At 35.8% G+C, this 22,787-nt stretch overlaps 1 protein-coding gene across 1 annotated transcript in view; it reads left to right on the top strand.

Moving 5' to 3' along the window:
* The first annotated feature begins 5,054 nt into the window (after nt 1–5,054).
* Nucleotides 5,055–22,787, top strand: part of VTA1 (vesicle trafficking 1) — a 64,925-nt gene continuing 47,192 nt past the window's right edge. The window contains exon 1 of the mRNA XM_067701920.1: nt 5,055–5,235. Coding sequence (XP_067558021.1) covers nt 5,115–5,235 — 121 coding nt within the window. The 5' untranslated portion in view covers nt 5,055–5,114. The remainder of the gene's footprint in view (nt 5,236–22,787) is intronic.

Genomic DNA, 22,787 nt, shown 5'->3' with positions numbered 1-22,787 from the left:
GACAGATTGAGATAATAAAAGAGAAAATGAAAATTACTCATATCATAAATGAAAAAAGAAAGAAACATCACAACAGAACATTTAAATGATTATAAGGAAACACCATGAATGATATTATACCAATAAGTTTGATAGTTAGATGAAATGGAAAAATTCCTTGAAAGACACATATTACTAAAAACTGACTCAACAATAAACAGAAAATATGAATATCTCTACACCTATTAAAGAAATTGAATTTAAAATAGAAGCTTTCCCAGAAAAAAAAATCAGGCCCAGATAGCTTCGTTGGTGAATTCCTTCAAACGTTTAAGAAATAATACTTCACAACCTCTTTCAGGAACTAGGAGGGACTATTTCCCATGTCATTTAATGAAGCCAGCATAACCTTGATATCACAAACTCTTAGCAAAAATAGTCTAGCATATGTAATCCAGCAATATATATAAAGATAATACATCATGTTCAAGTGGGGTTTACCCCAGGAATGAAAAGTTTTTTTTAACTGTCGAAAACCAATTAATGTAATTCAACTAGATTAATGGAATAAAGGAAAAAAATCACCTAGTCATCCTAATAGATGCGGATAAAAGCATTTGATTACATAACACCCATTTATAATGAAACAAACAAACAAAACCCCAAATCTCTCACTGTAAAATGGAACTAGCTAAACTTGATGAAAAGCATCTAAAAATACCTACAGGAAATATCCTATTTAATAGTGGAAGAATGAATAATTTCCCATATAATCGGGAAAAAAGGTAAGGATGTGTACTTTTACCACTTTTGTTTAACATTGAACTGAAGGCCAATAAGACTAAACAAAACAAAAATTACATGTATATTTAATATATACTTATTCAATAAATGCAGTAAGACAAAAAATAGAAGATATACAGATTAGAAACGAAGAAATATCATCTTTAGTCACAGACATAATCATGTAAATAAAAAATTCTAAAGGATGTGCTAAAAGTTACTAGAATTTGTAATTAAGTTATCAAGATTGAAAGTTCTGTAGAGCAATAAAAAATGAAATTTAAATTTTAAAATAAGATTTACAATATTATTCATTAAGTATGAAACGGGTAGAGATAAATTTTACAACAGATATGCTAAACCTGTACAATGAAAACTACAAAATGGTGTTGAGAGAAATTAAAGATGTTAGGGCTTCCCTGGTGGCGCAGTGATTAAGAATCACCTGCCAATGCAGGGGACACGGGTTCGAGCCCTGGTCCAGGAAGATCCCACATGCCGTGGAGCAACTAAGCCCATGTGCCACAACTACTGAGCCTGCGCTCTAGAGTCCATGAGCCAGAGCTACTGAAGCCTGCATGCCTAGAGCCCATGCTCTGCAACAAGAGAAGCCATCGCAATGAGAGGCCCATGCACAGTAACGAAGAGTAGCCCCCGCTCACTGAAAATAGAGAAAAACCCATGCACAGCAATGAAGACCCAACGCAGCCAAAAATAAATAAAATAAAATAAAATAATTTATTTAAAACAAGAAATTAAAGATGTTTTAAATAAGTGGAACAATAAACCAAGTTCATGGTTTAGAGACCTTAATCTTTTATAACTTCGGTCACTCAAAATTGATGTGTAAATCCAATACAATCCCAGTCAAAATCCCAGAAAGCTTTTGTAGAAATTCATAAGCTGCTTTTAAATTTTATATGGGATACAAAAGACCTAGAATAGCCAACATGATTTTGAAAAAGTAAAAGTAGACGACTTACATTATGTATTCTCAAAACTTACTACAAAGGTACAATAATCAAAACAGAGTAGGGTTGGTATGCAGATAGGCATATTGATTACAGGAACAATAGAGACCAAAAATAGTTCAGCACATATATAGTTGTTGTTTCTTTTAATTCTCCAATTTAATTCAATGGTGCTGGAACAACCAGATATCCATGTTGAAAAAAATAAAAAGCATTTTTTTACCTTTACCCCTGTCTCAGCCATGCATGTGTAAATGGACCTGGCCAAGTCATTGGTCATCTCTTTCAGTCTTCTGATAGCAACTGTAGGGGAAAAAAACAACTCTATTTTAGGGGATGCTAAACAATCAGAATGTGAGTCTCATATACTGGAAGACAAATTTCTACCATAGAGAGTGTACCCAAAAGAGACAGCTATAGGTATATACTACCCTCATTACATTGGTTGAGACCTGTCATTTCCCATCAAAATATTGGTGACCACAATCAGAATAGAAAGTTTTGCTGTGAGAAGACCACGAGTACACTGGAGTCCAGGGAATGGTGCAGAACATTTACCTTTTCCCACCAAAACACCAGTCAGTTCTGGTCTCTCTCCCTTTTCTTCTTCCTGTGGTTGCTCCTATCCCCTATCTCTGCCCTCCCCTAACTTGCCAAGATTCTAGCCCCAACCTGGAGGGTGACATCAGGTCCTTCAGCAACTGATCAGAGTTGGATGGAAGAGAGTTAGGTCCTTCTTCATAGTAAAATATCAGTAAATTCTTAATTGTAAATCATCAACCGGAAAAATCATCTTCATGTTGTTAATATTTACGTTGTTTACACTCATACTTACTAGCTGTGACCTGGTGCAAGTTAAACAAATTCTATGTGTCTCATTTTTCTCACTTGTAAAATAATGAAAATGATAACACCTTCTTTGCAGGGTTGTAGTAAAGATTAAATGATTTACAGTAACTAGAAACATGCCCGATACACAGTAGATACTTGGCAAACTGCTAGCTAGTTATTCTTGCTTTGTTGTGGCACGGAAGAGGTGGAACAATTCATATTTGGTGAACTTAATTTCAGTAGCAGGAAGTGCAGTTTCTGACCAAGGCAATCAGGCTAGAGGATCTGACTTGAAGAGAGTGGAGAAGGCTTAAAACATCAGCCATGTACTGATGATTCACTAGGGCACTGGCCCTCAAACTTGAGTGTGCCAATTTACTAAAGACCTTTTAAAAATACTGGTATTTAGGATCCAACTCAGAACAGTTAAATCCGTAAGCCTGGGCGGGGGTACCTAGACATGAGCTTTAAAAAAATTTCTGGGTTGGGGCTTCCCTGGTGGCACAATGGTTGAGAATCTGCCTGCCAATGCAGGGGACAGGGGTTCGAGCCCTGGTCTGGGAAGATTCCACATGCCGCGGAGCAACTGGGCCCGTGAGCCACAACTACTGAGCCTGCGCGTCTGGAGCCTGTGCTCTGCCGCGACAGCGAGAGGCCCGCGCACCTCGATGAAGAGTGGCCCCCGCTCGCTGCAACTAGAGAAAGCTCTCGCACAGCAACGAAGACCCAACACAACCAAAAATAAATAAATTAATTAATTAAAAAAATTTTTCTGGGGTGAACTTTAAGGACAACCACAGTTGAGAATCAAGAACTAATAGGAAAGCATAAATGAGACATCATAAGGACAGAGAGATGATTCTGCTTTGCTTCATTAATTTCTCTACCAATCTAGCAACTTCTGACTGGATAGTGGGAATAGAGCAGGAGAAAGAAACCATACTATCTTTGTCTGTTCCAGCTGCTATAACAAAACACCACAGACTGGGCAGCTTATAAACAACAGAAATCTATTTCTCACAGTTCTGAAAGCTGGATGGTCAAGTTCAGGTGCCAGCATGGTCAGGTTCTGGTGGGAGCCCTCTTCCAAGCTGAGGACTGCTGATTTCTCATTGTATCTGCAAATGGTGGAAGGGCAAGCTAGCTCTCTGGGGTCTCTTTTACAAGGGTATTAATTAATCTGATTCATGAGGGTTCTGTCTGCATGACCTAATCATATGCCAAGGGCCCCACCTCCTAATATCATCACCTTGGGCATTCAGTTTCAACATATGAATTTTGGGGAGACACAAATATTCAGTCCATAGTACATACGTTCTCAACTGGTAATGAATGTGTTGCTGAAATTGGGGAGAATACAGAACTCAAGTTTCTTGTAAAACAGGTAGCCCGCTAACTAAGGTGATGTACTCTGCAAAAAGGGATAGACAAAAATGTGGACTGGAGACAACACAAGGACACAGAGTAGGTTCTGCTGAGCTTGGGGGTGGGGATAGGGTGGAGTGTTGATCAGAAAATAGTAGGCAGAGGGAAATTTCAGAGCTTGAGATCTTGTTTCTTGGAGATGGTGTGATTCCAATGAAAACCAGTTTTAAGATGAACTCTCAAAACTGGGGAGTGAGATAAAATAAAGAAATAAAGATTAAGGTTACTGGAGGAGGTAAATAAAGTGTAAAGTCCTGATAGCATGGGCTGGAGAGGAGAGAAAAAGAACTGATGACGTCACTGATGGTAGAAGGAAAAGTTGATGCCTACCTACAGTGGTATGAGTCGGCAGCATTGAGCAAGAACTACTACCTGAACGCCTTATCTGTGCATTGACAAGATAGTAGCTGTCAAATGACTTTGCAAATCTCTCATTACTCTCCAGAAACAAACGATCTACAAATTATTCATTCACTAGTGTATATGCTCTCCAGCTCAGAACAAAAGCTCAATTTTCTTCAAGCTTAATGTGTTAGTATTTATGTTGAAAAAGTAACTGATTATTTTATCCAATGTGCCCATACAGAAGAGTGTAATTTAAAATGGAAACACATCATCTCTCATCTTACAAGAATTGAATTTAAAGTTTCTAAAATTAGAAAAGCTTCTATGGACGCTATTAATATAATCTGAGGTACTGCAAACGATAGTTCCTGAAGGATGCCAAAGGCAATTCATGTCTTTACCTTTTCTCCCAATCAACAAACATTATTTTCTTTTTGTGTTTCCCTTTCTACCCATCCTTCAGCCACAAAAGGCGGGTAGAGGCTGGAAACAGAAGAGAAATAAAACAAAATCTCTTCTCCCTCCGGCCAGCGGCCAGCAGGGAGCGCTAGTGCCATAGGCGGTATCACAGCCAAGCTGCTCCACCTCCTCTGGGCTCTATAACTGCTACAAGCCAGGCGCACTGAGGTTGTCCCTGCTGGGAACCCGTAGTTGCCTCGACGTTGCTGAGCAACGGGAAAATGGGCGGGATTTGCCTGCGCGTTAGTGCGCGCACCCTCCCAGACGGAAGCGGAAGTGTCGGTGGCCGGCGAGTAAGAAGGGCTTGTTCCTGGAGTGGAGATGGCGGCCCTTGCTCCGCTCCCCCCGCTGCCCCCGCTGCCTCCACAGTTTAAGAGCATACAGCATCATCTGAGGACGGCTCAGGAGCATGACAAGCGGGACCCTGTGGTGGCCTATTACTGTGAGTCTTTCCGAGTCGCCGCGGCCCTACTTACCCTCCGGGGCCCACACACCACCCCCTGGTTCTTAAGGCAGGCCCCGCTCCCCTAGCTTTAGATCTGAGCTTTGACCTCTGACCTGCCCTGGGAATCCCTTGGGGCCCCTCCCTCCTCAGGGATCTCCACCTTCTCTCCGCCCCCTCGAAGGCCCCAGAAAGGCAAAACTTCAAAAGGACCATGGTGTCCACGACCTACCCAGTCTTGTGCTTAAATATTTTTAAACAATATTTGGGCTCATGAACTCTGGAACACACTGTTCTAAGGGTTTTTTTCTGCGTGTACACACAAGAGGCTCCTATCGCCAGCAGGGAATCCTGATAATAACCTGGGTAGCTAAGTAATTGAGTTGGAGCTAAAACGAAGGTAAGTGTCCCAAAGACAGTAGTGATGTGGACAAAAGGAAGATTGACTAGTTGAAACTGTAGTAATAAGTGCACGTGAATTAGGACAACATGCAAGCGCATTCAAAAATTCATAAATGGAGAGTAGCTGCTACAAAACAAGCACTTGGATTTGTCCATTCCCCCTTCTGCATTCAAACTACCCTGTCCCACCAATGAGAATTTATAGTCTTGATTTTGAATAATACCTGGGGTTGAGACATTTGGTAGCAATAGTCTTGCTTTGGTTGACTGTGATGCTTATAATCTACAGGTGATGAAAAACACAGATTAAATTTGTTGACACTTTTTCCTTTGCAGTGAAGAGAGTAGATCCGGTAAACTTTATTTCATATTCCATACTCTAATGTTACTGCAAATAAAACACGTGACTAAGCAACTATAAAGCCTCTGAAAAGGATTTTTAGCCTTGAGAAGCTCAATATAATGTGTCCTCTATTGTGGACGTTATAAGATTAGCCAAAAAATGGTCCACTGTCATCCCTGCCATACTCCAGGTGACCCCATTTTCATTTCTCAAATTGCAAGCCTCTTTCAAACCTCCACGTTCTTCACTGTCTTGGACCTTCTTCCTTTATTCTCCAATTGGCAAACTCCTTATGATTCAGGGTCTAACTCAAATGTCACCACTTCTGTGGGCAGTAAGTTGATTACTCTCAAGGCTTTACCTCAGCTTGTTCAAATCGTAGCAGCATTTTTCCATTATACTTGTTTTTGAGGTTCCTTAAGTAGGGACCATTAGTCTTTCATTCAGCTTGTATTTATTAAGATTCTACCTGTATGAGCATTACCAGGAACTGTGACTACAGTTCCTGCATTCATGGAACTTACGTACTATGGGGTGGGGAGATTAAGCAATAAAATGAGTATATTATATAGAATATTAGAAGGTTACAAAGAAAAATAAAGCAGGGAAAGTATAGGGAGTACCAGGAGTAGGGTGGTAGGAAGTGAGGAAGGGATTTCATTTTTAGATTGGTCAGGGAGAGCTTCACTGGGTTCACATCTGAGCAAGACTTGAAAGGCGTGAAAGGCAGGCTTTGCATCACTGGGGAAAGAGTACTCTCCATAGAGGGGGTACACAAAAAAAGCACAAAAGTCTTGCTTGAAAGAGGATCAAGGTGACCATTGTAACTGGAGTGATAGAGCAAGGAGAAAAACGATGTGATTAAAGTCAAAGAGGTTATCTCTTATAACAATGAAATAGGAACCCTTGATTCTGTGTAAAACTAATCCCTGTTTATGGGTTCTGTATTATATACCTTTGTGACTGCCCAGAGACCCTTTATTTCCTGTGTCATTATCTTCCCTCTTTTGCTGTTTCTTTCTAAACTTGCCCTAGTTTCCTTTATTTAAAAACTAAAAGGAGCTCTCACTGTGACATTCCCCTAAAGTTGCAGTCCTGTCTGCCCAGCCTCAAAGATAAGCTTGAAATAATTGTCTGTAGTTGTCTTTACATCCTTATCTAATAGAACTTTTTCAGCCCATTGTGGTCTGGTTTTCATGCCCATTATTTCACTGTAATTGCTCTCAGCAGGGTCATGAACAAACATTTTTATTGCTAAATCCAGGTGACACTTGAAAAATATTTTTGTTATGAAACATATGCATGTTAAAGAACATATATAATGTATGTAAGGAACAGTAAAATGAATGCTAATGTACTCACCATATTTGCTGCTATTAGACTTATATTTTTGCTGATCTGACGAGTGTGAAATGATGTCTCATTCGAGTGAAATTTGCAATTCACTGAGCCTTAATAAAGTTGAGCATCTTTTCATATTTTAATTAACCATTTGTGATTTCCTTTTGAAATACCTATTTATTGCTTTTGACAGTTTTTCTATTTCATTGTCTTTTCTTAATAATCTAGCTACTGATCCATTGGTATATGCGTTGTGATTGTCTTCTCCAAGTTTATAGTTTGATTTTTCACTTGATTTATGAAATCCTTTGATGTGCAAAAGTTTTTAATTTTAAAATATGGCCAATTTATTAATCTCTTCCTTATGGTTCATGTTCTGATTTTCTAGGCCTTGATTTCTTTTTGTGTACCTTATTTGGCACTTTGGCTTCCTGAGTTTGTAGGTTGGTGTCTTTCATTAAATTTAGAAAATTTTCTACTATCATCTGTTCAAGTACTGCTTCTCTGCTATCTCTATTCTCTCCTGCAGTTTTAATTAGGTATGTGTTGCATTTTTCTCCTTTAGCTTCTTTGTCTCTTAATGCTTTCATAGTTTGTATCCATTTTCTTTCTGTGCTACATTCTGTATAATTTCTTTAGGTCTGTGTTCACCTCCACATATCCTATTGTAGAACCCATCTGTTGAGTTTCTATTTCCATTTTTTATTTCTAGATGTTCTCATTTTGTTTTTAAATCAGCTAGCCATTTCTGATAATGTTTTGTTAACTGTGTTTTTAAAACACTCTTCTTTAAATGCTTTAAAAAATATTTACGTTTATATTTGCTGTCTGATAATTCCTGTGCATGTTATATTTTAGGTGTGATTCTGCTGTCTAACAGAAGATGGCTCATGATGACTTTTTCCCTTGTAATTTATGCTCTAGATGTACTAAACCAGTGCTCTTCAAACTTCAGTATGCAAATAATTCTATGGGAATCATTTTCACAGTTCTCAACTTCTGTATGTTTCTTTCCTGACAAAGTTCCTTTGGTCAAGGTAGCAAAGTAGTATGCTTCTTCCTTTTTTTTAAATCATATCCTGTTCTCAGTTGCCCTTCTCCTACTTTAAAGAAGAAGGACATACTCTGATGCCTCATTAGCATTTTTATGGTGTATTGCCCTGGAGAAGAAGGTGGAAAATACTCCAGGGTGTCCAGAAAAAAGGGACAGGTAAAATAAATTACTGGTATTAGTGAAACCTCAATTAAGGTATTAGGTAGAGCTTCCTATCTTTCTCTGTCTTATTTGGAAGAACACCAGTCAGAGCAAAGAGTAAGCTTTTATTTTAAAATGCTGGGCATGAGAAAGAAAGGATGTCAAAGGAACATTCTAACATATAACTTTTTATAAGGGGAGCGGTCAGGAGTGAAACTCAGAAGAAGAAGGAATTGTTCTTAGCTATTAGCAGCCATTGTTTGGTCATTTTGGATTTTATCCAGAGGAGTGCAGAGGGACAGTGTGCGACCAAGATCAAGTGCAAGATGGTGTGGAGAGGGTTAGCTGTGGGAACAAGGACATGAACGTACCACAGTGGAAACTTCTCTGTATTTCAGAGTCTCTTACACTTGTATGTATATATATTAAGGGTAACATCTCATGTTCAAAATTGGCCTGTGTTGAGGTGTTCTGAAGTTTCAAAATGGTAAGAGTTTTCATTATATGACCTTACCTTTTTGTTCTCTGTTCCTCACTAAAGTGTCATTCCAGAGGTAAGAAACAAAAGGGAAATGCTGAAGTGGGGCAGTGCCTTATTTCATCCAAGTCACAAGCTCATGTAAAGGTCTGTAGGATATCAAAATTTTAGAATTAGAATTCAGAAATGAGATGGGGCTTGCGGGGACATGTTAACATATTTATTCGAATTAGAGAAGTCATATTTTTCTGAAAAAAGTAAACCTCCAGTGGCTGATTGGTTTGGCTTTAACAGCTGGTTTTGCCATTTATGTAAAATGGTGGACATTCTCCTTAAATGAGGTAAATCTTCAGCTCTGAAGTGTTTTGTTTTTTCAGAAATACATTTAAAACAAGTGACAAAATTAAAATACTAAAAAATTTTTTTTCCTGCCAGCAGATGTTGAAATGAACAGTATTTCCGTTTTCCCAATCCTGTGTCACTGTCTTAGGATAAAAAGAAGCCTTTGAAAGAAAATGATGAGTCTTTCTTTATAAGATCTTTTCTGAATACTTCACAGGAATTGAGAGAATGAATACTCTAATGATGGGGTGACAGATTCTTTTCTAGTCTTAAAACAAATTTTCAGGCAGACCTAATTAAAATGTCAGCTAAGAGAGATTATTAACAATATTATTTGATGATAAGTGATGATGTGGTTTTTAGCCTATAACCCAGAAGGAATTTAAAGAATTCAGTGATTTTGCTGTGACAGAGCTTCCATTCACATCTGCTGCTTTATATGAATGAATTTTCTCCCTTGTTAAATTCATAAAAATGAACGTAGGAATAGAACCAATACTCTACCCTGGTTCATTATGAGGATAAATCATATTAATTCATAGATAGGCAGTTTAACTCATTATTTGATGCATTTCCAAGAAAATTGTAATATTTATACTTAATGATTATTAAAATAAATAATCATGTTGTCTTGATCAATTATACATAATAATAATTGCCAAAACTCAATTCCAGAAGAAATATTTTAACACATAGTAGCTTCTCTCACAGGAAATTTTGTCAAAATTTCAATTTTTATATCCTTTCTGTTGCAGAGCAGTATGATAGGATAATCAAGTAGGACTTTTGAGCATACAAATACATTTTTTTATAATAAAATTCTATAAGATAAGTAAATAGAAATATGGGTTAAAAGAAAATACACAGTATTATTTCTGACTCTTAAAAAAGCTTTTTGTATCTTAAAATAGATTATAATAGGTATCAAATTACTATGGTATTTACAGTTGAAAGAGTGATATAATTTTTAGATGTCAGTATTTGATGTCGTACAGAAATTACATTTTTTTACCTGTTTAAACTTCTGATGAAAAGTGGTAGATGTCAACTGAAAAATGTGTGAAGGGATACATTTCTGTAAACTTAGAGCAAACAAAAATATTCTAAATTCCTAGAGCAACGAAGAATTTTTTGTGAGAAAAAAATTCAAGATTATTTTGCTAAAGTACTTGCTGATTTATAAAAGTTCCATATTCTCTTATTTCTGAGGCTTTATATATGTTGCTCTCTGCTTGGAATCCCCTCTGACTTCCTCTTAATCTAATTTATGCTTACGGACTCAGTACTTTTTGCAGATTGGTTTTCCTGACCTCATAGAATGGTCTAGAAATTGTTTCACATATGTCCCTCATCTTGATCACATTGTGTTATAACACTGTTATCTTTCTGTCTCCTGGATTCTCCTGGAGGACAGGGATTGATACCTTTTTTTCACCTGGCACATAATTGGCATTCATAAATATTTAATGAATGCCATTGTTCTAAATATTACGAATATTCCGTTCTTACTAGAATGTAAGCTCTGTGAGAGCAAGAAGTATGTCTTAGTTGAATCTCTTAACTCCTAATACGGTACCTAAGCCATGGTGGATAATTGTAAATTATGTAATTTACATGTAATATCTGTTGATTGAATAAATGAACTATACGGTAATTCTTAGGTTTTTTACATGCTCTTACTACAGTAAGGAAACGTAATGAAAAGAATTTCAAAACACAGTATTTTATGACTTGTGGGTATTAGATTAAGTCATAGATATGTCATAGGATGTGCCCATTGTGCCTCCTCCTTTTCAGTATTTTGTGATTTCCAAAAATGATTTATATCTGGCCTTAATGGGAATTAAACATTTCTAAATTGTTTGATCTTTTATTTTTAAGTCAGGAATGAGTGTTGAAACACCATAGATCAAATTATTTTTTGACTAATATGCTTAGTGTTTACTTCTCTGAACCTTTTAATGTAGTAACTAATAACAAATTATTAAATTTACTCATATTTGGAACACCTCCTCATTCCTGGAAAGAATCCTATTAGATTTTTTTTCATTAAACTTTTTATTTTGAGATAATTGTAGATCCACATACAGTTGTGAGAAATAATACAGAAGATCCTGTGTGCCTTTTACCCATTGTGCCCCAATGGTAATATCTTGCAAAATTATAGTACAGTATCACAACCAGAATATTGACATTGACACAATCCACTAATCTGATTCAGACTTCCGTAGTTTTCCACGTATTCATTTACGTGTGCGTGTGTTTTTAGTTCTAAATAGTTTTGTCAGGTGTAGGTTCATGTATCCATCACCGTAGTGAAGATAGAGAGCAGTTTCCTAAGAAGAATCCTTCATGTTACCCTGTTACAGCCAGAACTTTATGTTTTGGGGGGAAGTTATTTTTTATATTTGTCAATTTACATTTTAAAAAATTCGACTTGAGCTAATGTTGATGTATTAAAGTTTTCTAGAATATCTTTCATATCTGTCAGATTTTCAAATTTATTAGTTAAAAATTACAAATTTAACCTTCCCATCCTTTCCTCGTACCTGTCACAATCAGCCAGTCATCGAACATTTAAAATTTTACTAATCTCCTTAGTTTCTCTGATATCATCCCCTCACCTTACATCTAAGCTATTGACATAGCTTCCTACCTTCTACTTCAAGCAGGTAATCCCTGTTGCTACTAAAAAGTTCTGCTTTAAATGCTTAGGGGAAAAAATGCAGAATAAAAGAATGATAAAGTTAACTAAACATTTAGGAATTGTATGTGACACAAACAGTACAGTTAATTTATAAAAACATTGCATTAGGAAAAAATATTTCCACTAGATGAGAGACAAAGATGAGAGATCCAAGATCCAATAGATGAGAGCCAATATCCCTGATATATGAAACACTCATATAAATCCATTTAAAAAAAAAACAAAACTAAGATCCCCATAGATAAATGGACAAAGAATATGTATATACTACTAAAGGAGAGAATACTAGTTATTAACATTCAGGTAAGTTAAAATGGCATACCTTTTTTGGACTATAAAGTTATAACTCAGTGCAAATGAGTATATGGTGAAATTTTCATTGATGTGGCTGTGTGAGTTGATTCATAGTTTTAGAAAGCATTTTGTCAGAGTGTATGGAATTGTAAAACTATCTGATGTTCAGTAATTCCAGTTTTGAAAAGCTTGTGCTTAGGAAATAATCACTAATATATTAAGAACTTTATGCAGAATTCTCTGAATGATTATTTATACATTTGTGGCAAGCTCAAAACAACCTAAATATATATCATTGTGGAAATGGTTAAGTAAGTTATGGTATATCCATTAGATAGAAAGTGATGGAATCATTTAAAAATTAGCATCTTTTGAAACATGGGAGAAAATTGATATAAAAGTACAGGATATAAAATTATATATATATACTATGATTTGAACTTTCTTATATGTACATACATACATACACTTGGAGAAGAAATTGTGGCTTTTAGGTTTATATATGGTTTTCTTTTGATTGTCTTTTTTTTAATGTTTTCTATTCTGTAAGTGGGCATGTCCCATAAATACTAAAAAACAAAAGCTTTATTGAAAGCAAAAATTTTTGTAAAGGTACTTGTGGTAGCTCCATCTGACTATCAGAAAAAATATAAGTGCCTTTAGGAACCACTTATGATTTGAACATGGCATCATCTTTTGTAGTTTTAATCAAACTGAATTTCATTCCGTTTCTAGAACCTCACTGGCTTTCTGTTGTCTCCAAGCTTTCCAACATTGTTCTCTCTCCCTTGGTACCTCTTCCCTTCCCTGCCATCCCCGCTTCATTTTTATCCTTTGGATACTAGCTTGAATGTCACTTTTTCTGGGAGACCTTCTCTTAAACTCCCTAGTTTTAAGGTGCATCATCTCTGTGTCCTCATTATGCCTTGTATGGCTTTACCTAATTGCTTTTCATTTGCCTATTTTGTCTTCTAGGTGGTAAACTTAAGAAGGCTGCACGCTGCTGGGAGCTCTTTATTCATTTACTGTACCAGGTAGTGCTAGGCCACTAGACATATTTACACAGTAAAGAATAGGTGCTCCAAAAATGTTAAATTGATCTGAATTTTAAGGCAGCTATGGTCCCTACAGGGAACTATGGCCTTATAGCTGTCACTGAATAAAGAGGCCAGATGACTAACATTTATGTAGCTCTTGGCATTAATAACAATACTTTTCTTCAGAGCATCGGATTTGAACCTTATAGTTATCCTGGTCCTTTTATTAGTAAGTGATGGAGCCAGGACCTGAATGACAGATTCTAGATGAGAAATGGTTATATGTAAAATTGTTGATAGTAGGTAGTAATTAGAATACCACTTACAGAGTGAAGGTAAAGGGACTAGTTAAATTGGTGAAAAAGAAAGGGGGAGCCAATGCAGTAATCTGGAAGATTCCTAATAAGTGGAAGGTAGAAATGGAGGACAGGCTTGATGCTATTAACATATCTCTGAGCTCTGTTATGTCTCTTCTTTTTTTTCCTTAATGAAGCCAGAAAATACTTGAGTCTCTACTAAACATGGGCACCATATGATAACTATTTTGATTCTGTGAAGTTTGGTGTTGTGGATAAAGCTAAAAGTAGAAAGATTCCTTCCTTTTAAATTTGCTTAAGTAACTAAATACATAAAGTTTCAAGTTTGTTTTTTTAAAGTTTCCTCTAGGGGGTGATATTGTACAGTTAATAGACATTCAGTGAAAGTGTACAAGTGTTCTTTCAGAGTCATGTTTATATGATCATAGGAAAATTAAATATAGTTTTCAGGAAGTTGTAAATACATATGGTATATTTCATATACAAGATGTTATAAGATGCACAAGTGTAAATTTTTACTTTAGTTTAAAGGCCGAAAAATATTGGATTTTTTGCTTCATGGTGGATATTAGGATTAATAATCAGTTGCCTGTTATTTTTTTGTTGTTACACAGAAATCGGATTTTTTTAATGACAGATAAGCTTAACTAAGCCAGTGAAGATAAGCAGTGGCTTTTTTTTCTTTTCTTTTTTTTTCTGTTTGCTGATTTCTGAACCTGTAACAATTAATTTGAGCCCATAGTCCTCTTATCTAAGTACTTATCATTTTTTATTATAAGCTGACTCGGGATACTTTACTGTAGCAATGACAGGTTAATAAATACGCACAGAAAGTTGGACTACTGGCTTATCCATTAGCACTCCATTCTTTTTGTTTTTGCAAACATATATGCAGACATGCATTTTATATCGTAAAATAGTCATTTTAATAATTACTCCTTTTTTTTTTTTTTTTTTTTTTGTGGTACGCCTGTCACTGTTGTGGCCTCTCCTGTTGCGGAGCACAGGCTCCGGATGCGCAGGCTCAGCGGCCATGGCTCACGGGCCCAGCCGCTCCGCGGCATGTGGGATCTTCCCGGACCCGGGGCACGAACCCGTGTCCCCTGCATCGGCAAGTGGACTCTCAACCACTGCACCACCAGGGAAGCCCAATAATTACTCCTTTTTTGAGTAAAGTAAATCAGTTTGGTTTTAGACTCTTTCAACCTGTTTCTAAGGTTGAGGGGACAGGATCAGTGTGATCAAGTAACTTGTCCTTATCTGTCATTGTCTTATGTTTGGCACCCATGCAAGTTTAAATCATCTTTGATAAGATTCTTTTTTTTTTTAATGACAATTATGATTGTTCAAAGTGAAAGCTTACATCCTCTTCAGCAGCACAGGTTTCAGTGCTTGATAAATTCTCACTTTCATTCAATTCATCATGTATTTTTCTGTGACTTGTCCAGGTTTTTTGGTTTTTAGGTGTTTTTTAATCCCAGTTGTTTCTCTTTGGAAACACTTTGGAGTCCATTGTACCTCCACTGTGGGCTTATTAGATATTCCTCTTTGTTTTAGTATTTTTAATGGTTGCTCTAGCATTTACAGTAACTTATAACAGTCTACTATCATATAACACCTCACATATAAGTTAAGAACTTCACTTTCTTTTCTCCTGTCCTTCGCCTGTAGTTGTTATGTGTTTTATTTATACATATACCATAAACCCTAGAATATATTTTTTAACCATCCTTTTTAAAAAGATTCATAAAATGAGGAAATATAATTTTTAATATATTCCCACATAATTACCATTTTTAGCACTCGTCATTCCTTTGTGTAGATTGTTTTAAATCTGGTATCATTTTCTTTCCTGTTGAAAAGTTTATCATTTCATTTGTAGGATTGCCACCAATTCTTTCAGCTTCTCTTTTGTGAAACAAGCTTTTATTTCATTCTCATTTTTGAAAGATATTTTTGCTGGTTAAAAATTTTAATTTGTCAATTGTATTTGCCACACCTCCCCACCTTTGGAGGGGAGGATTCCAATTACATGTATGTTAGAGCACTTGGTGTTTTCCCACACCTCACTGAAACTCCGGTTTTGTGTTTGTTTTTGTTTCTCTTTTCAATCCTTTTTCTCCCTGCTTTAAGTAGTTCCTATTGCTATGTTCTGAATTTCACTAATTTTTTCTTTTATGGTGTCTAAACTACTGTTAATCCTGTCCAGTAAATTTTTTATTTCAGATAGTGTATTTTTCATCTCTGGATGGTCCATTTGTGTTCCTTTGTGTATGTTCTGTTTCTCTCCGCATTTTATTCATGGTTTCCATTAAATATACTTTATAATAGTTCCCCAGTATTTTAATGTCATCGTCTGCTATTTCCATTATTTTGTCATTGTTTTATCTTAGCTTATTGTTTTATCTTACGTTCACATTCTTCTGCTATTGCCATCATTAGTCATTCTTGATTGGTTGCAGGGCAGAGTGAATTTTAAGTTCTTGAATGTCTGTTCTTGAAGGGATTTAATGTGACCAACAGCTAAGTTAATTGCTGTTCAGTTAGATTCTTTTGTGCTTTATTTTGTTTGTTTTTAGCTTTGGGGAGCAGGTCTAAAGTAGCCTTTGCTTTAGGGACAGGTTAACCCTATCACTAAAGCATATCCCTTTGGGGGTCTCTACTGAATATCCTGGGTAAGCATCTGGGGCTCTCCACTCCTTCTGGTTGGAAATTGAATACATCCCAGCCCTGTGTGTGCTCTGGGGACAGTCCAGCTCACAGTTTCTGCTCATTCTTTGGCCGTGTGGAGTTTTCTCCTTCACATGCACTATGGTAGGGTTCTCCTGAGCCTCAAGTTTACCCCTATACAGATTTCTGGATTTCTTTTCTTCATAGCTTCATCCTCTTCAGAACTCTGCCCCTCAACTTACAGCTGCCTCAGTCTCCGTGAACTCCAGTCTGTTTTCTCAACTCAGCTAGAAGACTGTGCTCTGCTTTGGACTCCCCTCCTACTCCTTAGACTGGGATGTACCTCCAGGCAGAATGTTAGGCTGATATTGGTGTCACCTCATATGTTTCCTTTCTTCAGATGTCTTGGTCTTACCATGTTTGTTTCCATTGTCTGAAAACTTGTTTTGTATATTTTGTCTAGTTTTTTTGTTGTTTATAGTGGGATAGCAAATCTCACTACTCCATGTGGTCAGAATTAGAATCTGTGTTCTCATTTTAGTAATCAAATCATCACTTAGTGTTCACTAAGTACCAGCATGGTCTTTTAGTAGGAATTCAGAAATAGCTAACTTTTTCTTAAAGCTACTGTATTATGACAGAAGCTCTAAAAAATTTGTTTAAGAAGGAATGAGTGAAGTAAATACCCTTTATTAATATATATTCATTCATACTTTGTTTTTATTCCTTGATTTGGAAGTCCATTCACAAAAGATAATAAAATCCCTGCTTTCACAAAAGCAGGGATTTATAATATACTTATGAGTACAGTAATATATTTAGTTCTATGTATTGGAATAAAATTTGCTTTTATACATCAATGTATAGCATAATGATTCCTATTTGAGTGCTACATTAATTTAACCTATTAACTCATAACTCTTCACAATTGCTTTTATATACCTTTTGTGTGCTTATATCATGCATTTCATATTTTTAGATTTCTCATGTATAAGCAAGGGTGTGTTAGAATGTTAATGTTTAGATTTAATGTTCATACCTTCAGGATGAGTAAATGTTTGTCTTCTAAATGTTTCACATTAAAGTTAGGTTGGAAAGTATTTAATCCTTTTGCAAATATGTCTCATTACTCATCTTCAAATAATATTTATTCATAAAAATTTCCTTGATGAAATAAATCAAATATATTTTCTTATACATGATTCTAGCTACATATTTATTCTGTTTCAGTCGGCAACTTTCCATGTTAGACATTAATTTTTCGTCGTACTGCTGCTGCTACAATGAATTACTTGTCCTGAACAGAGTTCTGTATGAAAGTGATGCTTTTTTCCATCCATTATGAAAAAGATCTTTTGGTGTATTTATTAATTTTCATAAGTAGGTTTAATGTCTTTTCACTTTTATTAATATTAGAAAGTGTATCTTGTGATACAACTTAAGAATTGTAAACCATGTAAGATATTCAAAAATGTAAGAGGCCAACTTTTATCCTAAATCTTTCCGGGTCTGAGATGATTCTTTCCAGTCCTTCATTTAAAGGTGTTGCTTTATAATAATGTCCTATAATTGCGAAAACTGAATATGCATGTAAGCCAAGAAAAAAATGCATGTAAGTGAAACCATTAAACTATATTGTCATTAAACTATATTTTGAGTACTAGCCATTTGTATTAAGGTTAACTTTTAAAGAACAAGAAGCTGACATTTGTTTATATTTGTGTTGTGAGGGAGATTGATGATGGTTGTGGTGATAGTGAATTGGGAATAATTTGATTTTTGTTTCAAAGGAGATACAGATAATCTTCATTGCTTGGTAGCAAGAAAGTGCTGATTAATTTTATGCATGTTTGCTTAATGGGCTCTTACCTATGCTGGATAGCCATTTATGCCCATAGTTGGTCCACTAGGTAGCTAACTACACTCCATAGATGGTAGGATTCATATATTGTTCACTACTTTGATAAAGTAAGGAGAAAGACCTCCTAGGGGAATGAAACTGTCAGTACTGTATTTCCTCACATTATTGTGTTATTGTGTTGACTAATAGTATATATAGATAGCGAGTAATTAATTAATGTCTACTAAATTTTCTGTGTGTGTGTTTGGGTGAGGTTTTGTTTGAAAGATGTTTGAAAAAGTCATTTGAGAGGTTGGGAAGATAAGGAAATCCGTCTTACACAATTAATATAAAATGTCTTCAGAGAATGGAGAAAACAGGAGAGAAGATGGTAAACAAAATAGAGAACTTTAATATTTTCAAACCAACTGTTTCACATTGGATGCAAAATGTTGGCACATCATAAAAATATGGATGTTTAAACAACTGTAGCTTGTGCTCAGTTTATAGTGATAGAAAGTGTATTTTACTTTGGTCGAATAAATAATACTGAAATATTCAATTATAAAAAAAGGTATTAAGCTCATTTGAGGTTGATAATTATGGTATTTATAGTGATGCTGATCTGCCAGTGGTCTCTGTTGCTAGTATGTAGGCATAGGAAGAGAGGATAGTTGGGCTTATATATGAGTGTGCTTTTGCCAGAGGAATGTAATAAAAAGATTCAGGGATAGGAGATAGGACAATAAAGTTCAAGAAAAATCTGTCATAAAATCAAAGCTGGTTGCAGAGGGAAGTTAAAGGAGAAAAGACTGGTTGTAATGAAGAAGTAGGGCAACACCAGTGAACTGGAAGCCTGTTGTAACAAGCAGAGTTTAAAATTGGAAGAAAAGGAATTATGCTTAGAGTGAGTGATTGATATACTGATATTGACAGTATGGCACTTTGAGATGGTAATTTAGTTATGGGGTGACTGGCATGTAAAGGAGAGTATGTACAGTTATTGGAGATCATTGTTGATAAGAATTGAGAACACAGCACTCACTGTATGCATAAGAAATAGATTTGCTTTTTCATCACAGAAAATTCAAAATTACAATTGCTAAGTAAAATAAGGATTTATTCCCTCATTTAAAGGAAAGTCTGATGTTGGCAGTACCCAGCGCTAGTGTGCCAATTCCATGAAGTCATCAGGGACTCAAGCTCTTTCTAATTTCAAGTCTACAAACTAGCACGATTACCAAGGTTGCCTTGTGGTCCAAGATATCTGCTAGAGTTTCAGTCATCCCATTTCTATTCTTGGCAGCAGGGAAGAGAAAGGGGAAGGAGTTAGTAAGGTCCTTTCCTGCTGTCATTCCCCCTTTTAAGGTCCAGAAGTCTCTCCCAACAATTTCTGGTTATATGATATTTGTCTTCGGTAATAACATGGCCGTATTTTACTTTGAGGAATACTGGGAAATATACTATTTTGGCTAGCTACATTACAGCTCCCTAATAATGTGTAGGGATCTAGTTTGTAAAGAACACGGGGAGAAAGGATGCAGGTAGACAGCTAGCGGTCTTTGCCAGAAGTATTGATTATCCATGTGAACAGCGAAAGTTTCAAGATGGTGGAAAGACAAGGAGAGACCCTGAGGTCCATGGGCAATTACAAGCATAACAATCCAATGGAAGAGAGTGGATGAGCCCTAGACCAGCGTATTTAGAAAACATTGAGAGAATACTGTAATAGTGGGATGCAAAGAGAAAACCAATCATACCTGCCAATTCTCTTTTTCAATTCTTTTACACACTAGAAGGAATGTAAGAGAATTAAAACTCATTACTTGAGAGGATTGCAAATAAAATTATTTCTTCAAGTGACATTCAGGTTTTAATTAAGACAAAGAGGAAGAAGGAATCTGAGGAGAGGTAAGGGGAGTTTGCTGATTCTGAAACAGTAGTTCCAGGGAATATGGTAGAAGGAACAGGGCTGTGTGGAGAAAATACAGTTTACAGTTGAGAAGAGTAAGGATGCAGTGAGCAGTGATTCTTAACCTTTTGCCCATCTACCCACGAGTTAAAAATAATTAAACACAAATCTCCAATAATACGTAATTATTTATAAATAACATTTCTGTATTGATGTACTAATACTATATATGTATTAGAAAAATACTATATGTGTTATAAAAGATATGTAAAAATAGGAACTTATAAAGAATGAGATACATGTATTAATAGAAATGCTGATATCTTCTTCCCCACACTCCTGCCAATCCCTGGGATCTTATAGGTCTCAAAGGCTGCAGCCTCAGTATAGCTTAGGATGGGGACTATTAGGGGAAATAGGAGCAACCTAACACAGAATTGATCCCTACTCTCAACTAAAAGCCTTCCCCTTAAAAATAAGAGCAAGAACACTTAAAATTCTTCAGAAAAAAATTTGTAACACCATAAGACATAGTAAGATTAAATTTGGAGGAAGAAAAAGCATATTATCAGTTATAGGTATTATCATGTGAGATGACATTTAATCTGTGATCTCAGTGAAATCAAATAGCCAAGACATATAAAAAGCAAAAACATATTAAGGAACCACAAATCATTAGAGAAAGAAAGGATTATTTCTTGAGTGTATTTGAGACAGATGCCAGTAACTGAGGTGGATGCATGTTATTAAAAGTTAAATTCAAAAAGGAATTTAACTGGAAAAATCATAACTGAATATCCAGTTTCTTAGAGATAAAAGAGCTTTCCAAGCTTAGAATTGATTGGGGGAAAAAATTGCTTTGGGTACATAAATATTTTAAGCTTCTGTGTTTTAAAACAATATTCAAAAATTGGAAGATGGCACAATATTTTCAGCCAATATTTATTTTCCAAAGAGCTCATGTGATGCACTTTTAATAATAAAAAAAAAATGCAACAAAAATGCTGGAAGACCAGAACAATTCACAGAGAGGAGGTGTTGGGGAGTTCAGTCACAATTATAACAACAAAAGCTGACTAAAACAGGTAGAGAGCTTGAACAACTCAAGAGATATGACTGGTTTGAAGAGGGGAGGGGGTTCAGGCATGCTTTAAAAGGCGTGGAGTGGGGAGAGGTGATAAGAACCTGGTACTCAAATGGGTAAACGACCTGGACATGTTGTTAAATATGACTGGTTAAAAGAAAGAGGAAAAGGCAAAATTTAGTCACACTTGTGATTAAAGCAATGGATAATAAGGGCTTTTTTTGCTTCTCAGATTTTTTTTTTGTCAGAGTGATATCCAGTGCTGGTTACTGTGCAGTGAAAATGAAAGCATCATGCTTTTTACACTGTAAGTCAGTGTAAATCTCTACAGTACTTTTAGAACTCCATTTTTTTCCTCTCATTAATACCTAGATGGATCAAACCCTTAAATTTGATATAGAAATAAATGTGTTAATTAATTAAGCTTAAAGCTCTATAACATGAGATAGCTGTAAAAGCCTAAGCCTTCAAAAGTAGTTCCCTCAGATACAGCTATTGAAATTAAAAATACATGCAGAATACATAACTGTATTATTTGTATATTAATACATCTTTAAAGAAGATATGATTGGGTTGACATAATTGAATTGGAAATCCTGAGAGTAGCTAACATACCAAGCCATGTTCTAAAGCTGCAGTAAATAAAGCAATGATAGACCAGTAGACTAACAAATAACAAAGCAAGATAGACAATATAAAGAATTAGGCCCTTTTATCCCATGAAAACTTAATGTATGCTAATGAATGATAAAAGTGGCATTTAAATCAGTGGGGCAGAATGCGCTATTCTTTCATTCATGTATTTATCTATTCAGAAAATGTTTATCGAAGGCCAGGCACTATCCCAGATGCCAGGGATACATCAAACCAAGTAGACTACAATCGCCATTTTCATGGAGCTTAAGTTGGAGTTGTAGTAGAATCAGAGGATAAAAAAATTGAAGATGATTACCTGCTGAGGAGAAAATAAAGCAGGGAAGGGGGATAGTGTTCACAAGATTCCATTTGGTGGGGAAACATGATCTCCCTCCTTTCTACTGTACAAAGAACTGCCACACGGCAATTTGTTAAAAAGGAAACAACCCAACAGAAAATTTGGCAGATTTTTTCCTTTTATTTTGATAGCTATTCCTAATTCATAAAGGAGGATATAGAGCTATCCAGTAAATCTCTAATACCTTTGAACAGTGAAAATGCAAAATCAGACAGTGAGGTAACACAGTTCTGAGATTGATAAGTTTAATATCAATTTTTAATTTAATATCAACTTTTTGTGAGTTTAGGAGAAATGGGTGCTTGCATGTGTTATAGATATAACTGCATAGTGGTAATTCGTTTTGGAAGACAGTTTTAAGAGTAGCCCTTAAAGTGAGAAAGGTACTACATATACTATGAGCCAGCAATTCTCATTCTTGGTATCTCCGTCAGGGAACTCTTGAATGTGTGCTCAAGAAGGTCTGGTAGCGCAACATGGTTTGTAACGATGAAAATCTGAGAACTACCCAAATGTGCTTTAGTTTGTTGTGGCCATAGTGTGGAGCACTGTAGTGCTACGCAGATCTCCTGAGCATATTGTTGAATGTAAGAGGT

This window comes from Pseudorca crassidens, chromosome 13 (assembly GCF_039906515.1).
Source record: "Pseudorca crassidens isolate mPseCra1 chromosome 13, mPseCra1.hap1, whole genome shotgun sequence".
Taxonomy (NCBI): Eukaryota; Metazoa; Chordata; class Mammalia; order Artiodactyla; family Delphinidae; genus Pseudorca; species Pseudorca crassidens.
This window is presented reverse-complemented; position numbering and strand designations above follow the sequence as displayed.